Source organism: Corylus avellana, chromosome ca4 (assembly GCF_901000735.1).
Source record: "Corylus avellana chromosome ca4, CavTom2PMs-1.0".
Lineage (NCBI taxonomy): Eukaryota > Viridiplantae > Streptophyta > Magnoliopsida > Fagales > Betulaceae > Corylus > Corylus avellana.
Genome location: NC_081544.1, coordinates 1,429,228 through 1,442,892, shown reverse-complemented (window position 1 = coordinate 1,442,892; position 13,665 = coordinate 1,429,228). Strand labels below are relative to the sequence as shown.

General features: G+C 32.6%; 1 protein-coding gene and 1 pseudogene across 1 annotated transcript; both read left to right on the top strand.

Annotated features, from left to right (window-relative positions):
* The first annotated feature begins 894 nt into the window (after positions 1-894).
* On the top strand, positions 895-1,961 carry LOC132177193 (uncharacterized; annotated as a pseudogene).
* A 9,911-nt stretch (positions 1,962-11,872) lies between these two features.
* On the top strand, positions 11,873-13,261 carry LOC132177192 (putative UPF0481 protein At3g02645). Its single transcript, XM_059589438.1, has one exon. It carries the CDS (start codon positions 11,873-11,875, stop codon positions 13,259-13,261), a length of 1,389 nt encoding a protein of 462 aa, XP_059445421.1.
* The last annotated feature ends 404 nt before the right edge of the window (positions 13,262-13,665 follow it).

The window sequence follows — 13,665 nt, the reverse complement described above, 5'->3', positions numbered from 1 at the left end:
AAGTAGATTTGATTTGCAGGAGCTGAAGGTCGGTGTGTCGCTTACTCACGCAGATAAGTTTCTTCAAGGTGGAAACCCCCCTCTTCTTTCTTCTTCTTGTTTTTATTTTATTTTTTATTCGAGCGGCTTCTGTTCAAGCTTCAGTATTTCTCTTTCCACTGCAAACAACACCATTAATGTTTTTCTTTTTTGGCAAATGATGTGTGAGTTATTTTTACATGATACTACCTGTAGTCGTCGTATAAATTTGTCATTGGAGGGGGTGGAATCACGATTCTGTAGCTGATATTGGGTGTCTTCGGTATTGAAAAGAGAAATGAAGAAAAAAATGATTGATATAATGTAAAGTAGAAATGAATAAAGTTTGATGTGGTTTAACATAGACATTGCTGCTTTTGATAAACCTCATTTGTGTTTAATCTTATGCATATGAGTTTCTAATTCACGATTACATCCCTAATTTAGTTCTAAGTTTTGTGAATATCAAGAATTTAAAAGATACTTAGAACTTAGAAAAAGTGAACACAAGATTTGGCAGCATCATGGGAACTATCCTCCAATGTTTTTAATGCTAGCTAGTGACCCTATCTAATTTGTCTTTGTCATCAGGAAATTTAAGAAAGGCAACTTACTAAATGGGAGAATATTCAGGAAGTGCAGAAATTCGAGAAGAAGCAAATGCTTGTATAATAAATGTGAATGAAAATTCTGAAAAAGATAAGAGTGTTGGCAAATGACATCACACAAATGTTAGAAAGCTCAGAGCATCCCTTATCAAGTAAATATTGTATCTATAGGGTTCCACATATTATTCAGAAATTGAATGAAGAGTTTTACACTCCTCAAGCTATATCAATAGGCCAATTTCACCATGGCGATAAAAGCTTTGAAACCATGGAAAAGGTTAAAGTGAGATATTTCAAGATATTTGTGGAAATGGCAGAACTAAATGTGGAGAATTTAGTAAGAACTATAAGGGGTAGGGAAGGAGATGTTCGTCATTGTTATTCAGAGACTAGCGAACTTAGTATTGATAATTACGTGAAAATGATCTTTTTGGATGCGAGCTTCGTTATTGTGTTTTTCCTGATAGTTAACCAATTGCTTGGAGAATGGTTGACTGATGACGACTTAATAGAATTTACACCACGATTGATTGCTATTGTAGCCATTGACATATGGTTGCTTGAAAATCAACTTCCTTTTTTTCTTATTGGGAATTATACAACCTTGCCTTTGCATCTTGCTCAAACTACCCTACCTTTACTCAACTGAGCTTCGAATTCTTTTCATGTTACAACACTCAAAATATATCTCCTGATGATCCCAATTTGAAAATACCATTTCGTTAATTAGTTAAGAACCTTTTTTCTACCTCAGTCAAATAGGCTATTACAAAGAGTCGATTACGTCAAAGTCGATCATTTGTACAGTGCAAGCAAGTTGGATGAGGCAGGCCAGGAGTGAAGTTTAAGATGAGCGCAAGCAAATGGTTACTTGATATAAAATTCGAATATGGGGTGCTGGAAATACCACAATTAAAATTATTAAGTCAAATAGGGTCTCTTTTTCGAAACCTTGTGGCCTTGGAGCAGTGTCACTATCTATGTAGTTCTTATGTTACCGATTACATTCGCTTATTGGATCTCCTTATTGATACTCCCAAAGACTTGGATTTACTTGTGCGAAAGGGGATATTGGTTAATCGTTTAGGCAACAACAATGCAGTGACAACTTTGGTCAACAGTACACATATTTTATATGTAAACATGAACTCCGATTATTGTGATCTCTGTAAAGATTTGAATACATTCTATGAGGATCCTCGACGTAGTTGGAAGGCCACCTTGAGATGTGATTATTTTAGCACTCCTTGGAGAATTGTTTCTACCGCAGCTGCTATTATCTTTCTCGTGCTCACTTTCGCACAAACTATATGCTCTATCATCTCATTACGGTAGATCTGAAGTCCGTGTAATTTTATTGGTATTAGATTGCATTGTGATAACATTTTATTGTTCAATTATTTTTGTTGTTTTGGTAGCTTGAGGTTTGTATGATTGCAGTCTACGACTTGAAAATTTTGAAGTTGACAATTTGATGTTTTACTGATTATTGCATGAACAGTGTCCAGGCTCAAGCGATTACTAATATATATCAGTTTTTTGATTGAATTCAGTGATACAACTTTTTATGTAGAGGATTACATTGAAATTGACCTGTAGTGATATTTGTATTGTTGTGATCATTCATTAAATTCGGGGCGGAGTTTTTTTTTCATTCTAGACTAGAATATTTTTCCAATCCAATTTATAAATTGTCTTGCATTCTTCTCACGCGCGTGCTTTTTTAACATCACTAACATTGTTGGAGGAAATTCTATTAGACAATCTATAATTTTAATGGAATTAATCCGAATTAGAGGAAAACTCTATTCTTAGACTTGGTTTAGAATAAATTGCAACATATTTAGAATTTATGGAGTAAAATGAGACAACTTGAGTATCAAATTATGTAATGGAGGAAAAAAAAATATAGAAGATGGCTATCAGGGTAAATCAATTGGATATTGTTTATGGCTAGCCCAACTGCCCAAGTATAGTCTGGTTCCCGGTCCGTGTTGGGAAAACTTAACTTCCATATATGGCTTCAATATTTTAATTTACATTATCGTTAAAGGATACATTCCTATCATCATGGAGTTTAATATTTCTAATGCAAGCGATTTTTGTAGTTCTAATAAAAAAAAGGTGTGGGCTTTTCAAAAACTTTTATAGAGGCTTCTATAGTTCTATATACGAATTGTTACATAGCAAATACGAAACAACCAGTCTATCAGATACATATAAATTAAAATAAGCTGGGTCCTACTTAGGTTTTACAACTTGGATTCCAATTTCCATATAGCGCAAGTTACGCGGTTGCCTTCTTCAAATATGGGCCCTAACTAGATTTTACAACCTGGATTCCATATAGCGCAAGTTACGCCAGAAAGAACTCTACCCTATCCAAAGAGTAGAGTATCATATCATGCAAGTTGATTACTACGTACAGACAATGACATTTCTCGTAAGCCTAAAATTTTCATTGTTTAATCATGGATCCGATAATACTACACTTAACCATACAAATATATAATAATGGTTTCTAACACCTAAAGTGGGCATGCATTGTAGAAAACCGTGGCTCATCTTTGGACATTGGGATAGTCCTCGTAATGTGAGGGGCCCAACAATTAAAAATGACATCAAAAGTTCGTCCGTGACTTGTTGAAGGTGAAAAACGAGATAGTGGGGTTCTTGGGTTGGGCATTCGGACATCAAAAGTTAGAAAGGTTTTTTTATTTTTTTTAATTATCGATTATTTTAAAAATTTAAGCGGAGAGAAAAGTAAATTTAATAATTTAATTAATATTTTAACGATTCGTCATGTGTGAGTTTAAACTCAATTTTAAAATGTGAAGCCAAACACTTATAATTTTTAATTGAAATGATGAGTAAATAACAGAGTTAGGTTTGAACTCAAGATTTTTAGCTTTGATACTATGTCCAAAACTTTAATATGAGAAGAAGTAAATTTAATTATTTAATCAATGCTTTAATACTCTTCTCATATATGTGTTTTTTATTTTTTTTTTTTAATTTTAATTTTAATTTTTTTTAATGATATTCAAATATCAGAGGATAAAGAGAACTGGTTCTCCAAGAAGGCAAGACCACAAACTCAAACCTACAGCAAGGAAATCCCTCCCAATACAGTCTTCAGTCTTCAAAGTCAACTATATCTCCATAAACCTCCTCATGAATACTCAAACTCCTCTTTTTTTCTTTTCTTTTTTTTGAAATGATATTCAAATATCGATCAGAGGATAAAAACAACTGGTTCTCCAAGAACACAAACTCAAACCTACAGCAAGGAAAAAATCCCTCCCGAGACAGTCTTCAGTACCTTCAGTCTTCAAAGTCAACTATATCTACATAGACCCCCTCATGAATACTCAAACTCCTTTTTAAAATGTGAAACCAACACGTATATTCAAATATGATTTAATTTGATCATAATTAATTACAATAAAACCAAATTTCATAATTTAAGCACATTCAATTACAATCTAAAACAAATCCCATAATATATGCTATGACTTCCTTGACCAATTTAATCTTCCTCGATGGATTAGTCTCTAGCTAACGAAATAACATTATGGTAGCTACTAGCTAGTTTTACTGCAAACGCATGATATAAGCTGCTTGAGAAATAGAGATTTAAGTTAAAAAGTCTTTAAATACCTTTTTAGTACCTGTGGTTTGCACCAGAATCAAATAGTCACTTGAGTTTTTAAAAATGTCACAAATAGTACTTATGGTAAGCAAATAAACTCACTTGTTACCTCCGTTAAGATTCTATTAGTTTTTTAATAGAGCGTCACATCATCCTTGCACGTGGCGTGGTACCTGAGTTTTTAGGTGTCATGCCATATTTAAAAAAAAATCAAGAAAAAATAATAATAATAATAATAAATAATGAGAGCTGCGGTGGCTGAATTACCCCCAAGCGGTTTGGCCGAGGGTGTGCGATCTTTCTCTCGCATTTTCTCTTTCTCTGTCTCTGCTACTTCTATTCACACAATGATTTCCTTCCTTCCTTGATTCCTTGTCCTTTTTGTTAACTGTGGGTTGCCCTCCTCTGCTATCTCTCTCCCACTCTCTTGTACTTCGTTACATTTTTTGTTTTTGTTATTGCAATCTTGGATGGATATTGCTCATGGGTTTTTTTGGATCTTGTAATTTGAATTTGTCTTCTTCATTTGTTGTTTCCTTTTTATGTTACATGGGTCGGTTTTATTTTCAAATTTTGATTACTGGATTTAATTTGTTCAATTTTGAAAAATGGTTTTCTGAATGTCCATATCCTCTATTTTATTTATTTGGCGGACATCTGCATAGACTGCATGTTCTAGTTTTATATTTTGGAATATTTAGCTTAGACCGAAACAGAAACTGAACAAAAAATGTTCAAACTTTTGGGTGTTTATTAATTTGTTTCCAATTCTTATCGTCATTTCATTTTTTTTTTTTTTTTTTTTTTTTGGGTTTTCTGCTTCTGGGTCTCCCTGGATCTAGAAATTTTCTATATTTTTCTCTTTCTCTATCTCTGTAATTTGGGAATTGAGTGCTGAACTTTCCAGGCTATCAGTTGTATAAAAAGTTTTGATAATTTTTTTTTTGTTTTGTTTTTTTTTTTAATATGATGTGGCACTTAAAACCCTAAGTACCACGCCACGTGGCGCCTTGAAACCATAGGTACCACGTCATGTGTAAGGGTGACGTGGCGCTCCGTTAAAAAATTAACAGGATCTTGACGGAAGTACCAAGTGAATTTATTTGTTTACTATAAGTACCATTGTGACATTTTTAAAAATTCAGGTGGTTATTTGATTTTAGTGCAAACCACATACACTGAAAATATATATAACCCTTATTTTTAAGCTTTTTCTGAAAGTTCGTTTTTACCATTTTGGGGAAATTTCAGAAAGCCCCCCTGAACTTCCAGCCAATTTGAAAAACCCCCCCTGAATTTTCAAAACTCTCATTTAGGCCCCCTGAACTTTGGTTTTCTCTCACTTTGGACCCTTTTAACATTAAACTACGTCGTTTTGTATCCTAAAATTAAACACCTACCCAGCCCAAAAACGACGTAGTTTAATATTAAAAGGGTCCAAAGTGAGAGAAAACCAAAGTTCAGGGGGCCTAAATGAGAGTTTTGGAAATTCACGGGAGGTTTTTCAAATTGGCTGGAAGTTCAGAGGGGCTTTCTGAAGTTTCTCCTATAATTTTTAAAGTAAAAAAAATAAAAATAAGAAGTACTAATGAAATTTTTTATTAAACATACAAACTTTTATTTAACACAATTTTTTAAATACTAAAAATATTTTTTAAGCTTTTTAACGCATCATTTTTCTAGACCAGAAAATATTTCTCCAACACATTTTTGAAAAAACTCGATCTGTCCAGTCACGTAACTCATTTCCTAACTCATGGGATCATCATCACGTTGTATCACCCGTGTTAACTTGTAGCCCATCACCCTACGACAACATCATGTTTCATTTAATTCAACACCTTTATCCTGTCAAAGATCACACCCAACCAGAGTACTACTCAATGGTGAGAGGACACGTAGCAAGAAATTGATAGAAGAGAGGGAACCCACAAATATCAGGACAACCATCTATCGAAGGTAAACACAAAATCATGAATCCTACTTTTTCCATACTAAAGACATCTCTTAAGAAGAAGAAACACGAATGACTTGGGCATCGAAAGTATCTCCACCAGCACATCCGGGAAGCCCTAGGTCTTCATTTAACCTTTTTGCGTATACTCGTGATCATCACATAAGTTAATCACTAAAAAAATATTTCATTTGTTCATTTTCTCCACGTCCATGTTACCTCTCTCACCCAAGTTCCTTATCAACACTGCAAAAAATATGGATTTACATGTGCAAAAGGGGATTTTGGTTAATGGTTTAGGTGAAAACAATGCAGTGACTTAGTTAGTCAATTATAATCTTTGCAAACATAATTTTATTTCAGAAACGAACTCCAATTTTATATTCTTTGTAATGATTTGAATACATTCTATAAGGATCCTTAACATAGTTGGAAAGGCTGCTTTGAAAAGTGATAATTTTAGCACTCCTTGGAGAACTGCTTCTAACATAGCTGCTATTATTTTGCTGGTGCTCACTTTCATATATATATATATATATATATATATAGGCGATTAGCGGTTAATAGTTTTAAAAAAACTTAAAACCGCTAACAGTAACCGCCTAGGTGGTTAGTGATTTTTCTTAACCGCCTTCAAAAGCGGTTAATGAATGGTTAATAACTGTCCGCTAATGAATAATATAAAAGCCAACCAACCATTGATTGCTTCATTTTGCAGATTATACAAAGACTTGATTAAAAAAACACTCGCATTATTTTAATTTAGTCATTATTATAAGATCTATCACTATTGTTATTGAATTATATATATGTGTTCAGTTATAGATATTGATCATAAGCGCTGAATGTTGCACACTCAAACCACTTAACTCGCATATGTTAATTCCTTAGTATTGTTATTTGTTTGATTTTGTGTTGTTTTAGTGTTTTTAGCTTTTTAGTAAAGATGCAAAAAGTTCCATTAATTTTGGGCTTAGAGCACACTTTGAGAAGACCTAGAAGATGTGGGTAAGCGTAACTAATCATAATAGAGGACATATATGATGTGGTTAAGTTTAATCAAATCAAGGAAAAGATTAAATCAGAATTTCTCTAATTGGAGTTAAAATCGGATTGGATTAAATTTTGGATTCTGCATATGTCTCAATATTTTGATTACAACTTTTAGCTTAAGTATCGGATTAAGGTGAAACTAGCAGTGTTGGAAAGCTAACTCAAAATACTACAAATCAATGTGAAATACGAATTTTCTAATTCGGACGTTTGCTATTACAAAATTGTCCCGCAATATAAGAACGAAAATCTAGATGAATCCTTGTATAATAGGGCTATATTGAGGGTGTCAAATCTCAAGAACTACACAAACGTTATTATCAAGTTTTTCAAGATTAAAAGTAACTTAAATATAAGGTTGTTGATTTTGTTTAAAACTTAAGTGCATAAAGTAAACGTAAAAGAGAATTGAAATAAAATAAGGAGAGAGAGAGAGAGAGAGAGAGAGAGTAGGGTATTAACTTCACCGCTATCCACACAACAATGGTTAACCATATTTAATCAGAGAAATTCATTCTATGCATGATAAAAATAAACAAGAAAGTACTGTTATTAAGGAATAAGTATAATCAATCTTCAGTTAGCACAAACCGTCCATCTAACCATTACGATATGGTCGTACGATCTGTCTTCCCTAAGTATAGACTATCTAATTCCTTAATAAGCTACGCATAATCAAGGAATGAGCACATGTAACTCATATTTGGTTGGTACGAACCGTCTACCTAAATTATACTAAAATAGGGTGTAGTATGATTCGTCTTCCCTAAGCATTGGCCTATCTAGGGAATATTTATATAATGACTTTTCATGTAGGTCACTAAAAAACCTAAAATGTGAACCATTTATCATACACTATATCATCGGTTATGAAATAAGTGGGGTCAAAAAGACGGGTTCATTTTTTAGATTATTAAAAGACCATAAATAAAATATTTGTTGTTTCATAGCTAGGTCAAGAATAAATGATATAAAAGCCAACCAACCACTGAGTGCTTCATTATACAGATTATTAAAAGACCATAAATAAAATATTTGTTGTTACGTAGGTAGGTCAAGAATAAATGATATAAAAGCCAACCAACCATTGAGTGCTTCATTTTACAGATTATTAAAAGACCATAAATAAAATATTTGTTGTTTGTTATGTAGGTCAAGAATAAATGATATAAAAGCCAACCACAGATTATTAAAAGACCATAAATAAAATATTTGTTGTTTCTTAGGTAGGTCAAGAATAAATGATATAAAAGCCAACCAACCATTGAGTGCTTCATTTTACAGATTATTCAAAGACCATAAATAAAATATTTGTTGTTTCGTAGGTAGGTCAAGAATAAATGATATAAAAACCAACCAACCATTGAGTGCTTCATTTTACAGATTATTAAAAGACCATAAATAAAATATTTGTTGTTTGTTATGTAGGTCAAGAATAAATGATATAAAAGCCAACCACAGATTATTAAAAGACCATAAATAAAATATTTGTTGTTTCTTAGGTAGGTCAAGAATAAATGATATAAAAGCCAACCAACCATTGAGTGCTTCATTTTACAGATTATTCAAAGACCATAAATAAAATATTTGTTGTTTCGTAGGTAGGTCAAGAATAAATGATATAAAAACCAACCAACCATTGAGTGCTTCATTTTACAGATTATTAAAAGACCATAAATAAAATATTTGTAGTTTCGTAGGCAGGTCAAGAATAAATGATATAAAAGCCAACTAACCATTGAGTGCTTCATTTTACAGATTATTCAAAGACTTGATTATAAAAACACTCGCATAATTTTAATTTAGTCGTCATTATAAGATCAATCACTGTTGTTATTGAATTATGTTCAGTTAGAGATATTATAATAATGATTTTTGTGAATTACACACATGCACATATATATAATCAATTATCTATATATATTTAATTCTTTATCATATCCAGCTAGCTACTTGCAGATATGATTTATAATATGTGTTTAATTTCCATAATCCTTTTACTAATTTTTTATTAATTAATTTGAGTTGCCTGCTTAAATACCAAACAGTTGGCAGATCATTCTTTGAACATTTTTACAAACTAGAAGCTAGCTACCTCGTTTGGCTTTCCTCGTGAAGAGCAAACTGCAAACATTTGGCACGAACCTCTTCTTAGCAATTTTTATAATGTTGAAATAGATCAATAGATCATGCTATGCATATAGGATTCCATCTCAAATATTTAATTTGGTGCATCATTTGATGGCATCAAGGTTTCCGTTAAGGTTTGTTTAATGAAAACTACAAGCCATCTCAAATGCTAGTGCATGGAATCAATTTTTGTCTCCACAACGGTAACAAAGGTTTCTTAAGTACCCACCTAGCTCGTTTGACTTTCCTGATGAAGACCAAACAACTGGCACTTCTTAGCATGTTGCTTATGGCAAATGCTATTTTCATTCCCCTCACCATCTCCCCCCATGCCACCCCCTGCCCCGCTTTTTTTTAAAAAAAATCAAAATGTTGAAAGAAGGAAGATGGTGGGGAGATGGTCATAATTCTAGGGGAAATTTTACAACATATTTATCAACTTTCACGCATTTTAAAATTATCTTTTTAAAGTTTAAAATTTCTTAATTTAAGGTATTGAACTTTTAATTTTTTACAATGTCCTTCTTTCGATAGAATTTTTCATTAACTCTTGTCAAAAATTTCTAATATATATATATATATAATGCAAAGAATCGGGCTTATTTTTGCAAATTCTATTAAATCCTAACCAACACCTAAATCTTTGTAATTTTTTTCATAATAAAAGAATACGAGTGTTTTGAAAATTTTGATAGGATTTAGCGGCAAATCTTAATGAAGAGGTGACAAGATAAAAAATTGGGTATCTTAATGGTGATGGGTTTTAGAAGAGAGAGAGGAAGAAAAGAAAATAATAAAAAAAATATTTGAAAAATAATATATTGAAAAAAAAAAAAAAAAAGATAGTAGAATAAAGAATATGTGTATAGAAAAAATAGTAGTTAAAATCTTTGATAATAGTTATTTTGGCCACTATTGTTGGAACTGCTCTAAAATAGCTTTCTAATATCTCTAAAATCCATTTGTGCTTCTTAGGCATTTCCAACATATTAGATAATTTTTTCCTAATAGCTATATTTAGTTAATATCACCAAATTTTCGTCACCCGTAGATTAGGTTCAGGAGAGGTAAAATACAATTTGTGCTACACTTGTTATTCATTGTAGCACAGTATAAAAAAAGAAACAAGAAAAAAATATATCTCTTGTTGGAGAAAGAGCCATCGGGTTGCGTACTCAATAAGAATGTTTAGTATAAAATAATTTGAAAAAGAATGAAGAGCTCGATAAACTATTACTTTAGTGGATTTTATTTATTTATTTATTTATTTTTAACTTCCGGCAAAACCCACAAAATAAAAAGGTTTGAATGCTCTAACCCTACCTAGCCTTTTAGTATAATAGTTTTCTAGCCACCTTGCTTTTCAGCAAAAGTTATTGGTTTTTTTGACATATAATGGGTTTGGCTTAAAAATGACTTTGGCTTTAAAAAAAAAAAAAGAAAAAAAAAAGAGCTCTACATCTTGTTAGTTAAAAAAAACCAGTGAATAATTAAAACGGTCGATCAGTTGCAGGTTTTTTTAAAAAAAAAATGTGTAGAAAAAACAAAAATTAAAAAGTAAGTGGTCTCTGATTTAGCCATGGCCGGTCTCGTCTTTCAATTTTTCCATGAAGCGCGTGGCAGACAATCTACATGCTTAGAAAATTAACCACCTTTCACCTAACAATCTAGCAAGAATATATGGAGCAAGCCGCATAACTTACTCGTCCACTCATGTCTCTGATTATTTTATTATTGAATTTTCTGACACTCCGTTTCGCAATTACCGCTAAGTGTAAATGTGTTGAAAGTTGATGGGCTAAAATGTAATTTTACTAAAACTTGTTTTTCTTTATAACCCAACCCTCTATTCTATTGTTTGAGAGCCAAACAGCATATGTACATTTGATTTGCATGCAGGAGCTGAAGTTCTAGCTGTGTGTCACTTTTGAAGTCGTGTACGTGTGGCGTACGGATCACTCAGCTAAGTTTCTTCAAGGTAAACTCCCCTCTTCTTTCTTTCTTTCGTTAATTTTTTTTTACCAGTGGAATAATATTATCTCTCTATCTCTCTCTCTCTCTCTCTCTCTCTCTCTCTCGCATTCTCTGGTTTATGGCATTATATTTCTCTATTGCTCTTACGTTTGCTGTGGTTTAACATATAAAGAAGTTGCCCCTTTTGATAAACCTCAATTTAAGTTGCTATGCGAATATATGAATTTCAATTTCTTTCTTCTTCTTTTTTTCCTTCCACCAGCATCATCAGTTGACATTTCAGCTATCACATCCAATCCTAATTTAGTTCTTGATATTTGTGTCTATCAAGGATTTAAAGATACTTCGAATTTCAAAAACAAAAGGTCAACACGATTTTGCAGCATCACATTCATGGGAACTATATCCTCCAATATTGTTAATGCTAGTGAGTAGTGACCCTTTTCTTTGTCATTAGGAAATTTAAGAAAGGCAACTTGCTAGATGGAAAAATCAGCGAATGCGGAAATTCAAGAAGTGATAATAAATGTGAAAAGTGAAAGGGAAGCAAACAGTCCAAGTGGAAATGAAAGTCAAAATGAAGAAGTTGATGGAGAAGCAAATGCTTCAATCGGAAATGGACATCAAAACAGGGAGCTGGTAAAGGACATCACACAAATGCTCGAAAGCTCAGAGCCTCCCTTATCACCTAAATGTTGTATCTACAGGGTCCCACTTGATCTTCGCAACTTGAACGAAGAAGCTTATACTCCTAAGGTTATATCAATAGGGCCTTTTCACCATGGTGTTGAAAGATTGGAAGCCATGGAAAAGCGTAAAGTGAGATATTTCAAGATATTTGTGGAAAAGGCTAAGCTAAACGTGGAGAATTTAGTAAGCATTATAAGGGATAGGGAAAAAGATGTTCGTAGTTGTTATTCAGAGATTAGCAACCTTAGCACCGATGATTATGTGAAAATGATCTTGTTGGATGCGAGCTTCATTATTGTGTTTTTGCTGAAACGCGGGCATGAAGAATGGGCGGATTGCGACAACTCTACAACATTTACAGAACGGTTGATGATTGCTATATTTAATGACATATGGTTACTTGAAAATCAACTTCCTTTATTTCTTATTGAGGAATTATACAGCCTTGCATTTCCATCTCCCTCAAACTACCCTCTTTTCACTCAGCTTGCCATTCAATTATGTGAAGAGTTGGTAACAGACTTTTTTTCGCCTCTAAATGAACACCATTTGTCTTCTTATTCCAATTTCCACTTCCTTGATTTAGCAAGAACCATTTCTTTGTCTCAATCAAAAAGGCTACAAAAAAGAAGTATTGGCAACAAATTTTTGCGTACGTACAATGCAAGTCAATTGGTCGATGCAGGAGTGAAGTTCAAGGTGGTCTCAAGTGAATGCTTATTTGACATAGAATTCACAAACGGAGTGCTAAAAATACCATGCTTAACATTATACATTCAAACAGAGTCTTTATTTCGTAACCTCGTAGCCTTGGAGCAATGTCACTATCAGTTTGATCGTTATGTTACCGATTATGTTTACATATTGGATTTCCTTATCGATACTAACAAAGATGTGGATTTACTTGTGGAAAAGGGGATCCTGGTTAATACTTTAGGCGACAGCAATGCAGCTACAACTTTGGTCAACAAGCTCAGCCAACATACTTATTTTATAGTAATGAACTCCGATTATTGTCGTCTTTGTGAAAATTTGAATACATTCTATAGTGTTCCTTGCCATAAGTGGAAGGCTATCTTGAGACGTGATTATTTTAGTACTCCTTGGAGAATTGCTTCTACTGTAGCTGCTATTATCTTGCTAGTACTCACTTTCATACAGACTGTACGCTCATTCTACTGAAGTTTGTGTAATTCTAATCGTATTGGAATGCATTGTGATAACATTTTATTGTTTGATTTTTATTGGTTTAGGAGCTTTAGGTTTGTGGGATTGCATTTCACAACATGAAAATTTAAATTTGACTTTAGTACTAAACTTTTTGCTTTTGCACTCAATTATAATCTAGCACTTTATATATATATATATATATATATATATGTGTGTGTGTGTGTGTGTGTGTGTGTGTGTGTGATTTATTTGCAATATTCTTTATATATACTCTTCGAAATCACATTTTATAATTATACAGTTTGAGATATTTTGAATCAATTATTCGGGAATATTGCTACGTACCAATTGCTACTTTTTCAATTTTTAACGTTGAGGTAATTAATTCAGATACTTTCCTTTTTGTGGGCAAGTTT

Coding starts and splice junctions, on each gene's coding strand:
- LOC132177192 (XM_059589438.1), top strand. CDS start 11,873: ATGGAAAAATCAGCGAATGCGGAAATTCAAGAAGTGATAATAAATGTG.